The sequence below is a fragment of the Schistocerca serialis genome, chromosome 4 (genome assembly GCF_023864345.2).
Source record: "Schistocerca serialis cubense isolate TAMUIC-IGC-003099 chromosome 4, iqSchSeri2.2, whole genome shotgun sequence".
Classification (NCBI taxonomy): Eukaryota; Metazoa; Arthropoda; class Insecta; order Orthoptera; family Acrididae; genus Schistocerca; species Schistocerca serialis.
Genome location: NC_064641.1, coordinates 834791731 through 834810613, shown reverse-complemented (window position 1 = coordinate 834810613; position 18883 = coordinate 834791731). Strand labels below are relative to the sequence as shown.

Below are 18883 nucleotides of genomic sequence, written 5' to 3'. Positions count from 1 at the left end.
CATAATTAGGAGTTTCTGTGAAGATACTCTACAATGGAGTAAGAATTTAACAGGAAGTTCTTTAATTCAGACTAAAACTCAACCAGGCTCAGTTTCAGACACTACCACATTATCTGTATGACATTTAATATATATATATATATAAAAAAAACTGTCATTTTCAGACCATGGCTGTGAACAAAATATAGCCACTATTGGTAATGCTATTTACTTATGTAAATAGTGTAGTAATGAGTTTTAAACCAACAGGTTCATTTTCAGATGGTTGTTCACATAAAGAAGCATGTTTGCAGAAATTTACAGAAGATTTGGCCCTATATTCAGTCTTGGGGTGAAAGATTCTTGGGATGGTGGTGCCCTACGATAAAAAACATGTTAGAAAACTGTATATTTAAATGTTACTATCCTCTGTAATTATTGAACACAGTGAAAACACAAATATGTAAGACTGAGTAGTTGCAGTTATATTCTACGTACGTTGAAAATCCCATTCAATTTTGTTGGAATGTTGTTGGCTTGTATTCACAAAAACACTGTAGAGTATACGCACTACTCACATGATTTGTACATAACCACGTTTTATAAAGCACCACACACACCCAAAAGTTCATGCAAGTGATCCTGTGTTTCATAAAAACGAGCCAACAACATTCCAACAAAATTACGTGGGATTTTCGATGTAAATAAAACATTACTACAGCTACCCAACCTTAAATATTTGTTTACATCGTGTTCAGTCATGATGAAGGGGTAGTTGCATTTAAGCAGATCAATTCTAAAATTGTTTTTTACTGTAGGGAACTTCCATGCCGAGAATCTTTCATCACAAGGTGGAATAAAGAGCCAAAGCATATGTAATCTTCAGCAAATCAGCATACTGATGTGAACAGCAACCTTAAGATAACCTGTTGGTTTGAAAATCAGTTACAGAATTATTTATGTATCTGACTCCTATCATTAGTGTTAAGTCTCCATAGCAGTTGTTTTGATCCTAGTGATATTCATGCTTCTCACTATTTTTGAGAAAAAGAGAAATGTTGATGACAACAAAGGAAATCAGTGACTATATTTATTTGAAATAGTCATTAAAATACCTAGGCCTTTGAAAAGGCCTCTGCATGAAGTTCTAGAATTAAACAACAGATGTAGTTTTCCTAACACATTTCTATATTCTGTATACACTGCTCCTGTACTGTTTCCACTCCCAAAAAGGAGGAGGAGGGGGGGGGGGGGGGGGAGAGAGAGAGAGAGAGAGAGAGAGAGAGAGAGAGAGAGAGAGAGAGAGAGAAAGAGATTCCATAATGTGTTACTGAGTGTAAATATGCAACATAAAGTAGTTTGTTTGTTACTGAATCATCCACAGCAATAATCATGCATACTTCAAATGTAATTGAGCAAAAGTGCTTCATTAATTCTAGGCAGTGTGTTTTCCAATTATGTTTGTTATCTATCTTGTGATCCCAAGGGGTTAACACTTTTCTGTTGTAAAGAAGACTATTTTTATACCTTGTGGAGTTATGAGAAGTGGTAAACTGTATGTAAGATGTCTTGTCAAATTCAATGATCCCTTTTTACTTGAACCATCTGTTTAGTCACCTGCAGAATGTATCACACTACAACCATGTAAAACTACCTTCAGCCGTTATTTATTATTTAGGAAATTGAAGATAATTTGGGAAATTGAACACAAGTGTGTCAATAATACTTTAATAAACTAAATGTTTTATGTGTCAGTGGTGATTAAAATGGCCTCCTTCACTGTCACAGACATGTAACAAACATGGTGACATCCCTATTACAGCTACACCCCAAACTGTGCTTAAGAGGGACCACAGGGACATTGTACTTCAAATGGACAAGGAGTTATGAGCAAAATTTGGAAATACATGGTGTTCATTTTATCAGTTTGATCCAACAAGGGCTGAAAGATAACAAAGTAGACACTTGAAATTTATCTTGGGATTTGAGATCGACTTAATTCTAAGTAAAATGAAGATTGTGGTTTACGGATTTGATACAAAAACCTTTGTACCACTCACCATGAGGTACTTAAAGCATTTGAAATTTTGTCCTGTGATCTAATTTTACAAATGACTCTACATGCAAAGACTGCAGATGACCACTACGTGCTGATGTACTCTGTGCAGAACCTCCTCATTGCACAGATTTCTGGTAGAGTCATTCCTCCTGATCATCAAAGGGAATGTAAAATCCAGGAGTTCTAGATCTTTAATTGGTCAGTGTACCAAGAATCCAGGAAGAAGTTTGATCATCTATACAATGTCCAAATGACAGCAAGCTGCTCCCAAAAAGTAACCCACAACAAGAATGAATATTCCCTCTTCCTCCTCATCATCGGGCTCTAGCAGTCACCTTAACATTCTGTTCCCATAAAGGAGCGGACTTTTCCCTACCTGCCTCCCCCCCACTACCTCTACATCTGCACTGTGAGTGCCTCTGCCTTCTCCACTCATACAATAAACGCTTCCACCTGACCGACACCCTCTGGCGGAAGGTTGCTGCATCCTGATCCTACTACTGTAACAACCAAAAGACAAATTTGGTAAGGGAATAATAATTCATGGAGAAGAAATAAAAACTTTGAGGTTTGCTTTTGATTTTGTAATTCTGTCTGTGACAACAAAGAACTCGGAAAAGCATGCAAGTGGAATGGACGGATGAAACCCATTTCTGTATGACATTTGCTCTCATTTTAAATAATTAGCAAGATTATTATAAGAATCAATTTGTCTCTGAAGGAGCCAATGGTGGGTTGTGTAATCTGTTCATAGAGATCACCACCAGTGACCAAATACTATTTAATGCTATGCTGGAATTGGTGATGGTGTGCTAAATATAGAATTCAACATCTACAGCCCACCCCCCCCCCCCCCCCCCCCCATTTCCTGCTCCACTTCCCACCCCACACTTTGTGGTCAGCATGCTGTCATATTTTTATTTTGCAAACATATAATAAATATTTAAATCTGTTGACTCATTCCAGATCATAGTGACGGATTGTAATCATTGTTTGTGGAACATGCAAAAGACTTAATTATGCTGCAGCAAAAGAATTACCTCATTGGACAGAGGGCCAAAATGAGAATGATCATATTTGTCAGTGATTGATATCACTGTACACGTTTCTGCTATACAATCACCTGACAAGTAGTTGCTAGAGTACTGCACAAGTAGAATAGGGTACTTGACACCTAATAAAGTTTTAGGTTTTTCTAAATCGCACACACACACACACGCACATATCCATCCGCACATATACAGACACAGGCAGACATATCTGTATGTGTGTGTGTGTGTGTGTGTGTGTGTGTGTGTGTGTGTGTGTGTGTGTGCGCGCCCTCGAGTGTATACCTGTCCTTTTTTCTCCCTAAGGTACGTCTTTCCACTCCGGGATTGGAATGACTCCTTACCCTCTCCCTTAAAACCCACATACTTTCGTCTTTCCCTCTCCTTCCCTCTCCCCTGACGAAACAACCTTGGGTTGCGAAAGCTTGAAATTTGTGTGTGTGTTTGTGTGTTTTTTATTGTGTCTATCTACCAGTGCTTTCTCGTTTGGTAAGTCACAGCATCTTTGCTTTTTAATATTTTTTTCCCACGTGGAATGTTTCTTTCTATTATATTCATATTTAATAATTAACTTAGAGAATAGCTACTTTCAGTGATTGTTGATCATAGTTGTTTCACATTTTTGCAGAAAAAAAGCTGCCTTTCAATTACTTTGTGTACATAATGTGGAACAGGTCGCTTTTTAAATAAATTTCAACAGCCAAATTCAATAATCCTTCTGCTTATTCATAAACTTCAGTTCTGTCATGCCAGCTAACAGCAACTGGCTTTCATCTCTTAGGCAACTCTTTCACCTTGAATGGGGGCTGGGGACGGGAAGGGAGGAAGAGGAGGTGTACGTTGAGAGGAGGAGGAGGAGGAGGTGGTGGTGGTGGTGGTGGTGGTGGTGGTGGGAAGAGAGAGGGGAGGGAGAAGATAGGCAGAGAAAGAGTGAGGAGTAGGAGTTGGAGTTGGATAGTGAGTGGCATGGTGGAGGAGACGGACATTGAGATGGGAGGATGAAGGAGACAGTAGTGAGATTGGGGGAGTAGGAGATGGACAGAGACATGTAAAGATGTGGGTGTAGGGGGAGATGGACAGGTAGATATGGATGTAGGGGGAGAGGGACAGAGAGATATAGGCATAGTGAGAGATGGACAGAAGATATGGGTGTAGGAAAAGGTGGACAGAGAAATGTGTGTAAAGGGAGATGGAAAGAGAAAGGGAGGAGGAGAAATTAGATAGATAGAGAGAGGAGGAGGAGGAGGAGGAGGTGTGTGCAATATATGTGTCGTTTGCATAAAATTCCAATAAACTGTAAGAGAGGTGGCTAATGAGGTATTCTTTTCTTTGTTTTTGAATACTGGGGATTGTTGATTTTCTGACTGGTATCCACCAGCAACCTGTTATAGACTTTTTTGCTATAGTATATTCTCCTTTTTGAACCTTAGAGAGGAAAGAATCGACTGTGCATTTTCACCTCTTCAAGGGTTAGTTATGCAGTCCATTAAATTTTGAGCATTCAGCCTTTGAAATTCCATCCCTTCTACTAATATTTTGTCTTGAGTATATTCCAGCTATACTGGAGAGAATGTCTATTGGCTCACTCAGAGGCTGACTTAAAGATACATCAGCGAAAAATGGTAGTAGCAGAGATGGAATTTGTTTGACTACCTACCTCAGATTTCCGTGGAATAAAGCTAAGTCTATGGAAATTATTTTTATGGGCCCTCTATAAAGGAAAACTAGATTCATTATTTAAGAATATTTGTAGTAAAGAATTAAATTTCTGGCCTACTGTGTGTCCTTGATAAAGTTTTTCATCCTGTAAATGCTCCGTGAATAGTGTAACTGTGCCAATACTTAAAATCCTGCATATTTTACATTTTCATTCTTAGCTAAATTTGGTTGATGAGGATGCTTTACTGATGCTATTTGACCATCTTGGTAAATAAACTGTGTATTAGAAGGTTCACACTTGTTTAAAAAGAAATTGGATTTATAAATAATTAGCAGGCACTGTTGTCTGCCATCGTAATGTTGTTGAAAATGTTCAGAGGGGATCAAACAAAAGCTAAACATCAAACAATGGATAATCCAGTATGGAATGTAGTGATATTATGAGAAGGAAAGTTGATACTCACCATATAGTGGAGATGCTGAGTCGCAGATAGGCACAACAAAAAGACTCTCACAATTATAGCTTTTGGCCATTAAGACCTTCGTCAAGAACACGCGCGCGCGCGTGCGCACACACACACACACACACACACACACACACACACACACACACACACTCTCACGCAAATGCAGCTCACGCACACGACTGCAGTCTCGGGCATCTGAAGCCACACTGCGAGCAGCAGCACCAGTGCATGGAGTGGTGACTGGGTGGAGGTAAGGAGGAGGCTGGTGTGGGAAGGTGTAGGGATAGCATGATGGGGGGTGGCAGACAGTGGAGTGTCACAGGTTAGACGGAGGGCAAGGGAGAGGTGGAGGGGCGGGGGGGGGGGGGGGCGGGGGGGTTAGTAGTGGGAAAGGAGGGAAATAAAAAGACAGGGTGTGGTGGTGGAATGATGGCTGTTTAGTGCTGGAATGGGAACAGGGAAGGGGCTGAATGGGTGAGGAATGTGACTAACAGAGGTTGATGCCAGGAGGATTACGGGAACGCAGGATGTATTGCAGGGAAAGTTCCCACCTACGCAATTCAGAAAAGCTAGTGTTGGTGGGAGGGATTCATACGGCATAGGCTGTGAAGCAGTCATTGAAATGAAGGATACCATGTTTGGCAGCGTGTTCAGCAACAGGGTGATCCACTTGTTTCTTGGCCACAGTTTGTCGGTGGCCGTTCATGTGGGCAGACAGCTTGTTGGTTGTCTGCCAACATAGAAGGCAGCACGGTGGTTGCAGCTTAACTTGTAAATCACATGATTGGTTTCACAGGTAGCCCTGCCTTCGATGGGATAGCTGATGTTAGTGACTGGACTGGAGTAGGTGGTGGTGGGAGGATGTATGGGACAGGTCTTGCATCTATGTCTATTACAGGGGTATGAGCCATGAGGTACGAGATTGAGAGCTGGGGTTGTGTAAGGATGGACGAGTGTATTGTGTAGGTTCGGTAGACAGCAGAAAACCACTGTGGGAGGGGCGGGAAGGATAGTGGACAGGACATTTCTCATTTCAGAGCATGATGAGAGGTAATCAAAACCCTGGCAGAGAATGTAATTCAGTTGCTCCAGTCCTGGGTGGTACTGAGTTATGAGGGGAATGCTCCTCTGTGGCCACACAGTGGGAATTTGGGAGGTGGTGGGAGACTGGAAAGATAAGGCACGGGAGATTTGATTTTGTACAAGGATGGGAGGATAATTACAGTCAGTGAAGGCTTCAGTGAGCCCCTCGGTATATTTCAAGAGGGAATGCTCATCACTGCAGATGTGATAACCATGGGTGACCAGGCTGTACGGAAGGGACTTCTTGGTGTGGAACGGGTGGCAGCTGTCGAAGTGGAGGTATTGCTGGTGGTTAGGATGTTTGATATGGATGAAGTTAGTGATGTAGCCATATTTGAGGTGGAGGTCAACATCTAGGAAGGTAGCTTGTTGGGTTGAGTAGGACCAGGTGAAGGAAATGGGGGAGAGGTTGTTGAGGTTCTGGAGGAATGTGGATGGCCTTCAATCCAGATAGCAAACATGTCATCAGTGAATCCTAAACCAGTGGGGGACTTAGGAGTCTGGGCTTTTAGGAAGCATTCCTCTAGATGGCCCATGAATAGGTTGGCATAGCATGGCGCCATGCGCGTGCCCATAGCCGTACCTTGGATTTGTTTGTAGGTAACGCCTTCAAAGGAGAAGTAATTGTGGGTGAGGATATAGTTGGTCATGATGACTGGGAGGGAGGTTGTTGATCTGGAATCCATAGGGCATTGGGAAAGGTAGTGTTCAATAGCAGTAAAGCCATGGGCATTAGGAATGTTAGTGTACAGGGGGGTGGCATCAATAGTGTCGAATAGGGCACCATATGGTAAAGGGACAGGAACTGTGGAGAGTCGTCTTTTGTTCGATCCTAACCCTGTGCTGTTTTCCTTCGTTAGTATTTTCTTTTGTATTACTATACTCAATGTCCATCCTCCTTTCTCTTCTTTCCAATATTTCTCTCGTCACCTTACAAACTGCACTGCACCTCTACTTATGAGCCGCACTGTATCAACCATCATGGCCCTGCACAACATATGGCTACAAGACCACGCTGATTGTTGGTGCAGCATCCCAACCTCTGCCCTGCCCTCTGTCTAACCTGCAGTAATTCACTCTCTGCCACCCCCACCATACTATCCCTCCCCATCCCCGCACCAACCTCCTCCCTACCCACACCGAGTCACCACTCCCGTCATGCACCAGTGCTGCTGCTTGCAGTGTGGTTTCAGTTACATGAAACTGTAGTCGTGTGTGTGAGTTGTGTTTGCGTGTGTGTGTGTGTGTGTGTGTGTGTGTGTGTGTGTGTGTGTATTGTTGACAAAGGTCTTAATGGCCAAAAGCTATAATTGTGAGAGCTTTTTTGTTGTGTCTATCTGCGACTCAGCATCTCTGCTATATGGTGAGTAGCAACTTTCCCTCTCATAGAAAGCTAAACATAAGTATTCTAGGTGTCATCTCCCAGAGAAAAAAATCTATATTGAAATCGCCACATACAATCACTTTCCAGTTATTTCTGTTTAGTCTCGCCAGTGGCCCCTGTAATTTCATAACAAAGTTTAAAACATTGCTTATTGGGGGCCTGTTTTGTCTGCATCCAAGTATTTTACTGGAGTACTGCACTCAAATAACTGCATTTGAATACAGTATTCACTGAACTCTGTGACCAGAGACTTTCTTTCCCTTTGTGTAAATAGTGGCTCCCCTGTTCTCGTATTATGCCTACAGTAATGAGATTCTAACTAGGTGTGTGTGTGTGTGTGTGTGTGTGTGTGTGTGTGTGTGTGTGTGTGTTCAATTTCTGTGACTTCCAAATTATGATGTGATGTGTTATGTATAGCACTGCATTTATGTGTTAAAGACAACGCCTCATCAAGGACTTGTCATATTTTTGAAGGCTTAGAATCATAAAATTCAAATAGACTGGTGTGCCTGTGCTTACAGGCAGACACAATTACAAATGACATCTTACACATCTCTGTATGAATATATGTTTAAAATATTATAAACCTAATCTGAGAAGCTGGAGAATTTCCCAGCTTATTGAGGTACACTATAATAATTCAGTATGTTTTTCAACCCACTGTCCAAGGGAACAACTGACCACAACCTTGATAGCATTTATTTTTCACTCAAGAAAATGCTAAATTATTTCTTGCTGCTGACCAGAAACTTGTTTGGTCATTACATATCAGACAGACATAACAGAGATGTGTGAGAACTAATACCATGCTGTATGCCACTTTTGGCACATCAAGGGGCATGAAAAAAGTCCAACTTGCAATTACTCTGCACTGATATCTGACTTGTCCATATATTCCCTAGACTTTTTTGTGGGTCAGCTTGGTTTCCAATACCATTCAAGGAAGACTAGGTATATCATCACTACAAAACTTTACAAATGAAGACTGTGGCCCTAAGATCCACCATAACAAATTCTCTTCTTATAGAATGCAGTGAGATGTCACTTAATCTGTGGCATAAATATATCACACCTACATATGTAATGAAAGGCTTCCAATATACAAATGGTAGTATTCTACAAAAGAATTGAGACATAGCAAGATATTTTGCTTAATGAAAGTGGTTCCTTAGGTAGAAATTCATCCACCCACCCACCCATCCATCCATCCCTCGTATCTTGAAAGAAAATCTTCAGATGTGTGGAACGAGTCTAGGTATACATTAACAAAAGACAAGGAAATAGAGAAACCTAATTTGTATACTGTGTTAACAACAAACTGTCAGTATAGTGCTTAATGATATTCACACTTATGCCATCTAAATTTAGTTGATTAAGTTAGAAAGGAAGTAGCTACTTCAAAAAGTTTGTCGTCTTCTAAATTATTCTATAGAGTTGTTGTTTATCAGGTATTAGTAGCTTAATATTTACTTTATTACAGAGTTATTTTACAAAGAAAATAGTTAGCTATATCTATAAATACTGGGTCCTGTTCCAGTCCATTACTGCTTGTCATGCAACTTTACAACAAACGCTACTAGTTACAATATAGCTGTAGCTGGAGTCACAATAGCAGCTGAATTTAGGCTCGTTCTATGCACCTGATGCCATTCATTCTCTGACAGCCAGTTAGCATTTGCTAGTTTTCTCAGCACTCTGCTGTGTAATCATAGCCATTGTGAGCATTAGATGTGATTGTACAAAGTTATTAGGTGAATTTTTATTCCAGTTGTTGCGTGTTGTCGTGGTTGATGATGATGGTAAGTCTACAGAAGTTAACGAAAGACATAATTTGTAGGCTGCATGCTTTCTTCGAACATAAAGCTTCTGTATGCCTGTACCACAACTCTCACTTGGAACCAGCAATGCTGCAATACCCCTGTGTGTCTCAACCTGTGTAGAGTGCTGTCATTCAGGAATCAGACTATAACAGATTTTATCAATCCCTGAGTGCAGATGTTCAGATAGTTTGTAGGAAGAGTGGCAGATAAGCTATATTTTTAATTTTCTTTTGTTAGATATTCCGAGTTTCTTGCTTTATTTTGAAATGGGACGTATGAGCTCATTTCTGTCTTAGGAGGGATATTTGGAAAATGTGTTCAGAGAAACAATGTTGACTGTCTTAGATCCATACTCTGAATTATTACATATAAATAAATTGATTAATAATAATAATAATAATAATAATAATAATAATCTTTCTTATGGTATCATGGAGCTGATACACCAGCTTGAAAATCAAAATGGAAAAGTTATTGTACTATAGATCAGGTCCCAATGTGGTATCATCGACAGTGAAAACGTGGATCCCCTAGTTATTTTGTCTGGATTGGTGACAAAATCCCAACATTTCACTTCCTTTACAATAGTAAATACAGTCCAGGGCAAAGTGGAACCAACTATTAAAACTGTGATTACCTATGACAAAAGGAGGGGGGATAGACTGAGAAGGAATATAACTGAAGAAAGGGAAACAATGCAGACAAAGACAGGAAGAGAGAGAGAGAGAGAGAGAGAGAGAGAGAGAGAGAGAGTGTGTGTGTGTGTGTGTGTGTGTGTGTGTGTGTGTGTGTGTGGGGGGGGGGGGGGGGGATCGTTTGTACATGTATGAGAACACTGTAAAAATTTAAAGGAAAGACACATCTCTCAATGAGGAACAAAAAAAAAAACCAATTGAATTTGTTCTTCTGTAATTGTAAGTACATCAGACTAAAGGCTGACATTATGCTTGTGTTTACCAGCTTTCCCCCATCACCTGTGGAATGATAAGTAGTATAGTTCAGTTTTCATAATGTCAAGTTTCCCAGCTATAACAAAGGGAACTTCCGCCAGCATATTTACCATCTTCATTGGAGCTCTAACTTCAACTGGTACGATGGCATGATAAAGACCTTCATCCGACCCCCCCCCCCCCCCTTCAATAGGTAGTCGCAGCATCACTACAACTCCACTTAACAATACTGGAAGTTGTGAAATTAAGTACTGCATTTGGAGGCTATGTTGGGGGGGGGGGGGGGGGGGGAGAAGAGGAAAAATAGTATATGTGTGCACGGGGAAGGATGGTAGGAGGCAGGGACTAGTGGAGGTTGAGGTGGGGGGGGGGGGTTTACGTGAATGAGGATATATTGTATGGAGAGTTCCCAACTACATGAGTCAGAAAAACTGATGTTGGTGAGAAGAATTCATGTCATACAAATTGTGATGCATTCATTGAAAGTCCCTTCACACTGCATTGGACTGCGTGCTTGGCAATTGGATGGTCCAGCTCTATGTTATCCACAGTTTGCCAGTGGCAATTCATGTGGACAGACAACAAACGCTACTAGTTACAATATAGCTGTAGCTGGAGTCACAATAGCAGCTGAATTTAGGCTCGTTCTATGCACCTGATGCCATTCATTCTCTGACAGCCAGTTAGCATTTGCTAGTTTTCTCAGCACTCTGCTGTGTAATCATAGCCATTGTGAGCATTAGATGTGATTGTACAAAGTTATTAGGTGAATTTTTATTCCAGTTGTTGCGTGTTGTCGTGGTTGATGATGATGGTAAGTCTACAGAAGTTAACGAAAGACATAATTTGTAGGCTGCATGCTTTCTTCGAACATAAAGCTTCTGTATGCCTGTACCACAACTCTCACTTGGAACCAGCAATGCTGCAATACCCCTGTGTGTCTCAACCTGTGTAGAGTGCTGTCATTCAGGAATCAGACTATAACAGATTTTATCAATCCCTGAGTGCAGATGTTCAGATAGTTTGTAGGAAGAGTGGCAGATAAGCTATATTTTTAATTTTCTTTTGTTAGATATTCCGAGTTTCTTGCTTTATTTTGAAATGGGACGTATGAGCTCATTTCTGTCTTAGGAGGGATATGTGGAAAATGTGTTCAGAGAAACAATGTTGACTGTCTTAGATCCATACTCTGAATTATTACATATAAATAAATTGATTAATAATAATAATAATAATAATAATAATAATAATCTTTCTTATGGTATCATGGAGCTGATACACCAGCTTGAAAATCAAAATGGAAAAGTTATTGTACTATAGATCAGGTCCCAATGTGGTATCATCGACAGTGAAAACGTGGATCCCCTAGTTATTTTGTCTGGATTGGTGACAAAATCCCAACATTTCACTTCCTTTACAATAGTAAATACAGTCCAGGGCAAAGTGGAACCAACTATTAAAACTGTGATTACCTATGACAAAAGGAGGGGGGATAGACTGAGAAGGAATATAACTGAAGAAAGGGAAACAATGCAGACAAAGACAGGAAGAGAGAGAGAGAGAGAGAGAGAGAGAGAGAGAGAGAGTGTGTGTGTGTGTGTGTGTGTGTGTGTGTGTGTGTGTGTGTGTGTGTGGGGGGGGGGGGGGGGATCGTTTGTACATGTATGAGAACACTGTAAACATTTAAAGGAAAGACACATCTCTCAATGAGGAACAAAAAAAAACCAATTGAATTTGTTCTTCTGTAATTGTAAGTACATCAGACTAAAGGCTGACATTATGCTTGTGTTTACCAGCTTTCCCCCATCACCTGTGGAATGATAAGTAGTATAGTTCAGTTTTCATAATGTCAAGTTTCCCAGCTATAACAAAGGGAACTTCCGCCAGCATATTTACCATCTTCATTGGAGCTCTAACTTCAACTGGTACGATGGCATGATAAAGACCTTCATCCGAACCCCCCCCCCCCCCCTTCAATAGGTAGTCGCAGCATCACTACAACTCCACTTAACAATACTGGAAGTTGTGAAATTAAGTACTGCATTTGGAGGCTATGTTGGGGGGGGGGGGGGGGAGAAGAGGAAAAATAGTATATGTGTGCACGGGGAAGGATGGTAGGAGGCAGGGACTAGTGGAGGTTGAGGTGGGGGGGGGGGGGTTACCGTGAATGAGGATATATTGTATGGAGAGTTCCCAACTACATGAGTCAGAAAAACTGATGTTGGTGAGAAGAATTCATGTCATACAAATTGTGATGCATTCATTGAAAGTCCCTTCACACTGCATTGGACTGCGTGCTTGGCAATTGGATGGTCCAGCTCTATGTTATCCACAGTTTGCCAGTGGCAATTCATGTGGACAGACAACTTATTGCTGCCAGAATGAATTTTCACTCTGCAGCGGAGTGTATGTTGATTTGAAAGTTCTTGGCGGATTAACTGTGTGCTGGACTGGTACTTGAACCTAGGACCTACGCCATGCCCATTTGGAATGCCGCGCGGTGTTTTATCTGAGTTGACAGAGCACACGGTTGTTTTCTCAGGTAATCTTGCATTTGATGGGATAGGAAATGCTGGTGACTGGGCTGGGGTAGGTAGTGGTGGGAGCATGTATAGGACAGCTCTTGGCTGTAGATCTGTTACAGGGATATGAGATTTGGGACAAGGGGCTGGAAAAAGAGGGTGTTATGGACAGACAAGGATATTGCATAGGCTGGGTGGGGAGCAGAATACTGTGGGTGGGGAAGATATTTCTCATTTCAGGATACAATGAGAGGTAGTCAAAATCCTGGCAGGAAACGTGATACTTTGCTCCGGTCCTTAGTTGTACTGAGTTCTGAGGGGGGTGGGGTACTATTTTTTGCCTGGTCAGTGAGTGTGTAGAGGATTGTGCTGCAGGTGACTGGGGAGACAAAGTGCAAGAGATCTGTTTCTGGACTCGGTACTGAGGGTAATTTTGGTGTGTGAAGTTCTCAATGAGACCTTCGGCATATTCGGAGGAGAGCTGCTTGTCACTGTTGATGCGACAATCACAGATGGCTAGAATGTATGGAAGGGACTTCTCGGTGTGGAGTGGGTGGCAGCTTTTGAAATGGACGTTTTGTTGGTGATTGATAGTTTTGAAAGGGACAGAGGTACTGATGGAGCCGTCCGTGAGGTGAAAGTCGACATTGAGGAAGGTCTCTTGTTGGGGTGGAGGAAGACCAGGTGAAATGAATTGGGGGAGACTGTATGGAAGCTGTGGAGAAATGTAGGTAGAGTGTTCTCACAATCAGTGTAGATCACAAAGATGTCATCAATAAATCTAAACCATGGTGATGGGATTGAGCTTCTGGGGGACTAGGAAGGACCCCTTCCTTAGATGACCCATGTGTGGATTGATACAAAATGCTACCATGAGGGTGCCCGTGGCAGTACGATGGATTTGTTTGCAAATGATACTTTCAAAGGAGAAGAAATTGTGGGTGAGCGTATTAGTAAGGTGGTGTTCAGTGGCGCGCGCGCGCGCGCGTGTGTGTGTGTGTGTGTGTGTGTGTGTGTGTGTGTGTGTGTGTGTGCGCGCGCGCGCGTGGTGCATGTGTGTGTGCGTGCATGCCACCACGCTACAGTACCAGAGGCAGAGTATTCCAAATTACATAGTTAAATTAGGGTTGGTGTAAATAGGGAGACAAGTACTCAATGAATGCTCCAATCTTATATTCAAGATCTACTTACAAATGGAGCTTAAAAATATGCTGTCGATGGTGCTTGGGAAATGAGACACATTCGGGTCATGAAATTTGTCATGTACTCAGATTCTGCAATGGAAGTAATTAGTATATTTTTTTAAACAGAGAATCAATTTAGTCATCTAGGATCCCTTCTCCACCTATAATATCAATGGAAGGTGGTAATATACTGCTACATACTAGAACATGTGGCAGTTTGGAGCAGCAAACTGGCAACTGTGTAGGCTGAGGCATCCTGTACAGTACTGTCAGTGGAAAATTGTAATGTCTCTTTACACGCAGTGATCTACATTACTTCATAGTTTTCCCTTTTGGCAAGAGGAAAAGCCTGTAATGCATGTCCCAACTCCTACAAAAGGGCTGCAAAGGAAGACTTAGTTCCTCAGTCTGGCTTATAACTGCCAAGATTACTTAGTTTCACAGCTCTTTATATAACAACATTCAATGTCACACGATATTTGCTTTTTTAAAAATTTTATTATGTGATTCATTTGCAAGATAACTTGAGTGAATGCTAATTACCACATTACCAATTGCTTTTTGCTCAAATAAAATCTCTATCAGATACAACGGGTATTCAGAAAGTATGTTACACTGAAAAGTAAACACATATTGTAAAGGAAAAGAACATTTACTGTGAGATTAAGTGAAAGCAGTGGATGTTTCTCCATAATTTCCAGCCTTGCTGAGAGAATAGCATATCAAGGGGATACTGTCTTCTGTATCTACATATCGCAGAATTTTGCCACCTGTAATAATAACGAAGTGGTAACAGATTGATGATATGTCTTTGTGTTGCTATTGTTAGTCACCTACTTTAATTAAATATAGAAATTATGCCAAATTTTTAGCCATAAATTGCAGTGTTTAGACCACCCCCATAGCCAAATGGTTAGTGTCACTGTCTTTGGTGCAGAAGGACCCAAGTTCAATTCTCCGTACCTCCTCAGATTTTTTTTCTGAGTTAGAGAAGTCAGGAACTGGGTTCACTCACCCTTGCAAGGCTAAATGGGGGAGCTACTTGAATAAAGAAGCAGTGGCATCATCAGGGTTAATCTACTGGCAGTAATGGCTGGAGGGATTGGTGACATGCTGATCATATGTCCCACCATTACAGACTGCTCTTTGTACTGCTTTGGAGACAGCAGTTGGCCAGTCAGAATAGGCCTAAGGTCTAATCCATGAGTGGTGTTTTGTTTATTGTGGTGTCCTCAAATAATGAAATGAGATTATTGCAGCATCTCAAATTACTGCAACTGCAACATCTCAAATTACTGCAAAAATTATTGCACCATCTTAAAAGTTTTAAAGCAGGAAACTATCATTATTTTTGCATACTCAGCTTGAAAAAAATGATGCTGATGGTGGTTGATGATTGTGATTATTCATCATTCTTTTTCACAGAGAAAGTCCTGGATTTTCTTTTTTCAGTTTTATGTATGGTATATGACGTGGAAAAGGATTTATACATTTCAGATAAGTTTTGACATCCAAGTTTTGTAATTTCCTCATTTTTTAAAAATAATTTTCACTTACAACACGACAACAGTCTGCTACCCATTTTCAACAATTGCCTTATCGCAACCACGTAACAACTGAAGTGATTTGGCCACACTTTCCCTTGTATGAAATTTTCACAATAGCTTGTGCTTTAATATTATTACAACTGTTATGTTTTATTTGAATTACCATGAAAAGAGATTCATATAGTTTATTTCACATTTGAAATCAAGGCCATGGAAAATGTAAATATCCAGAATGAGATTTTCACTCTGCAGCGGAGTGTGTGCTGATATGAAACTCCCTGGCAGATTAAAACTGTGTGCTGGACCAAGACTCGAAATCAGGACCTTTTCCTTTCACAGGCAAGTACTCCGGTACATAGTTTTAATCTGCCAGGAAGTTTCATATCAGCGCACACTCCACTGCAGAGTGAAAATCTTATTCTGGAAACAGCCCCCAGGCTGTGGCTAAGCCATGTCTCCGCAATATCCTTTTTTTCAGGAGTGCTAGTTGGGTCATGAATCATGCTTGGGTTGCTCAGATGGTTGAGCACTTGCCCGTGAAAAGCAAAGGTCCTGAGTTCGAGTCTCGGTGCAGCACACAGTTTTAATCTGCCAGGAAGTTTCAAATGTAAATTTGTTTTCAAATAATAGTTCTGTCAGTTTCCTGTGCTAGATTTGATCAAATCTCTTTAACAGTTACTGTTGAAGTATTTAGCTTGTCATTAGAAGTAATTTGGTATTCCAATTTACTTCAATATTTCTGACATAAAACTAAATAAAGTTTTATCGTGTTATACAAAGAAAAGCATTTCAAGTAGTACTGAGTACTTGGAGTGTGGTAACTGTATGTTTTGAATGATTATTATAATATGTCATTTTGTAAGAGTTGAACAAAATTTCTATGAAAGATTTTCTATTGTAAATTATGTATTATTTCAAATATAATTATATAATGTAATTGTAAGGTGAAGGTCAAGCCCTGACCATAAATATATAATGCATAATAAAAAACCATTGTGTATCGTGTATAGTGGGCAAGGTGTATTGTATACTGCAATAAATGAACTTTGGCCTCTATCAGAAAGAGAAGTTCTATTTTGTACGTAATATTTCAACAAATGACTTATTCATATTCTTCACATTCTGTTAGCAGTGAACTTGTATGTGCTAACCTACACACTTCTCAGAGATCATACCAGTGGTTAACTTTATGAGATGTTCATTGTTATGCCACAGGTATGAAAACTCAGATGTGGACCAGGTGTCAGTAAGCCTTGGAACATCCACGATATGTACTGTATGTAAGACTATTCACACAAGAATGTCTCCAACACATTGGGTTCCCAACTTTGTCTCTCATAGAACTGAAATTTTTATATGCTAAATTATGTTTTTATGTGTTCTACAAAACTTATTTCAGATGATTGATTTCTTTTGTTTTCAGATTCTGGTTTTGTAATGCTACAGGGTACAACTTATTGGACAGATTTGTTTGTGAGACACTTCTTATTTCAAACAGAACATTGTATTGATTGTGATGATCTGCTGTTCTTTGTCAGAAAACGTCATGTAAAAGGTTCATCGCGATATCTTCCAAAATTTGAGGTGAGTGCATCTCGTAACAATTGACCATTCTACAGTAAATTGTGTATATGTTTCCATAAGCTGAATTATACTACTGTTTTATGTTTGAAGTGGTTTAAAGTTGGCTATATTTGTTTCTTGAAGCTAACTGTTAATAAATTAATGGTTTGATTCCCTCTTTTTGTCAAGAATCAGTGCTTACAGCAAGCTTTTTTAATAAAATGAATATATATCTTACCAAACAAAAGCGCTGGCAGGTCGATAGACACACAAACAAACACAAACATACACACAAAATTCAAGCTTTCGCAACAAGCTGTTGCCTCATCAGGAAAGAGGGAAGGAGAGGGAAAGACGAAAGGATGTGGGTTTTAAGGGAGAGGGTAAGGAGTCATTCCAATCCCGGGAGCGGAAAGACTTGCCTTAGGGGGAAAAAAGGATGGGTATACACTCGCGCGCGCACACACACACACATCCATCCACACATATACAGACACAAGCAGACATGTACAGGTATGAAAACTCAGATGTGGACCAGGTGCCAGTAAGCCTTGGAACATCCATGATACGTACTGTATGTAAGACTATACACACAAGAATGTCTCCGACACATTGGGTTCCCAACTTTGTCTCTCATAGAACTGTATATGTGTGCTCTTGGGTAAATCAGAAATTAAAGCTGATGAATGCACTCACAGAGCTCCGAATTGAATGGTAATAAAGAATGCTTATTTTTATTTGATTTGTTTATATTTTTTATTCCAATGCTGTTTTATTCTGCTTATTTTGTCATCTTCTGCTTTAAAATTCATTGGTAAAGACCAAGAAAATCAAAATATAATTTTTATTTACATGTGGCACATGATGCAAATACTGATGAAAGTGCAGATTGAAATACAGTAGAGCGTCGATTATCTGAAGTAATTGGAGGACTTGGGTGTTCGGAAAACTGGTTTGTTCAGATAATCGAACTGTACATGTTTATTTGCCAAAAAGAAGTACTGTACAGTAAATTTATTCATAAAAACAGGCATCTCTTTTAGTATTACAAAGTAACATACAAAGGCAACTTCAGTAGGAATATATAGTATGTGGCACAGTTTATTAAACAAAAATATAGACATATTACATACGCATTTTGCATGAACAATACACACAGTATACAAAATTAATGTTTAAAAAAATTTGCTATGCTCGTCTTTTGTTTTTTTATATCTGTAATTGTCGACTTACCCACCTTGTACTCATTGGATAAAGTGGTTGCAGATTCACCTTTTAAAAACCTCGTACTTGTCCCTCATAGAACGGACAACACGTTTACGTTTAAGCATTTTGTATCATCAAGTTCACTTCTTCACGCAGCAGCGCACAAGTGGTCGTAACAGAGAACAGAAGGTGACTGTTTGCACTGTGAGAAGCTCTTCTTGGGGGTGCGCAATCCTTCAAACTGCGCGGAGCGGCACGCTTCAACTCTAAGCTGGCGAGCTGTTGCTGTGAACAGCTTTGATACTGCCAGTGCCAAGCCGACAGAAGTGTGCTGATTGTTGAAACACAGCGACTGGCGGCTTGGCCGGTCAGCAGTGCCTTGTGAAGCCCCCATTAGAAGCAATGTTCCGC

General features: G+C 40.4%; 1 protein-coding gene across 5 annotated transcripts in view; it reads left to right on the top strand.

Annotated features, from left to right (window-relative positions):
• Window positions 1–18883, top strand: part of LOC126473449 (uncharacterized protein KIAA0930 homolog) — a 113414-nt gene that overhangs the window by 1824 nt on the left and 92707 nt on the right. For all 5 annotated transcript variants that reach the window (XM_050100506.1, XM_050100503.1, XM_050100505.1 and 2 more), the window contains exon 2: window positions 17127–17287. In XM_050100506.1, the coding sequence (XP_049956463.1) occupies window positions 17127–17287 (161 nt within the window). The remainder of the gene's footprint in view (window positions 1–17126; window positions 17288–18883) is intronic.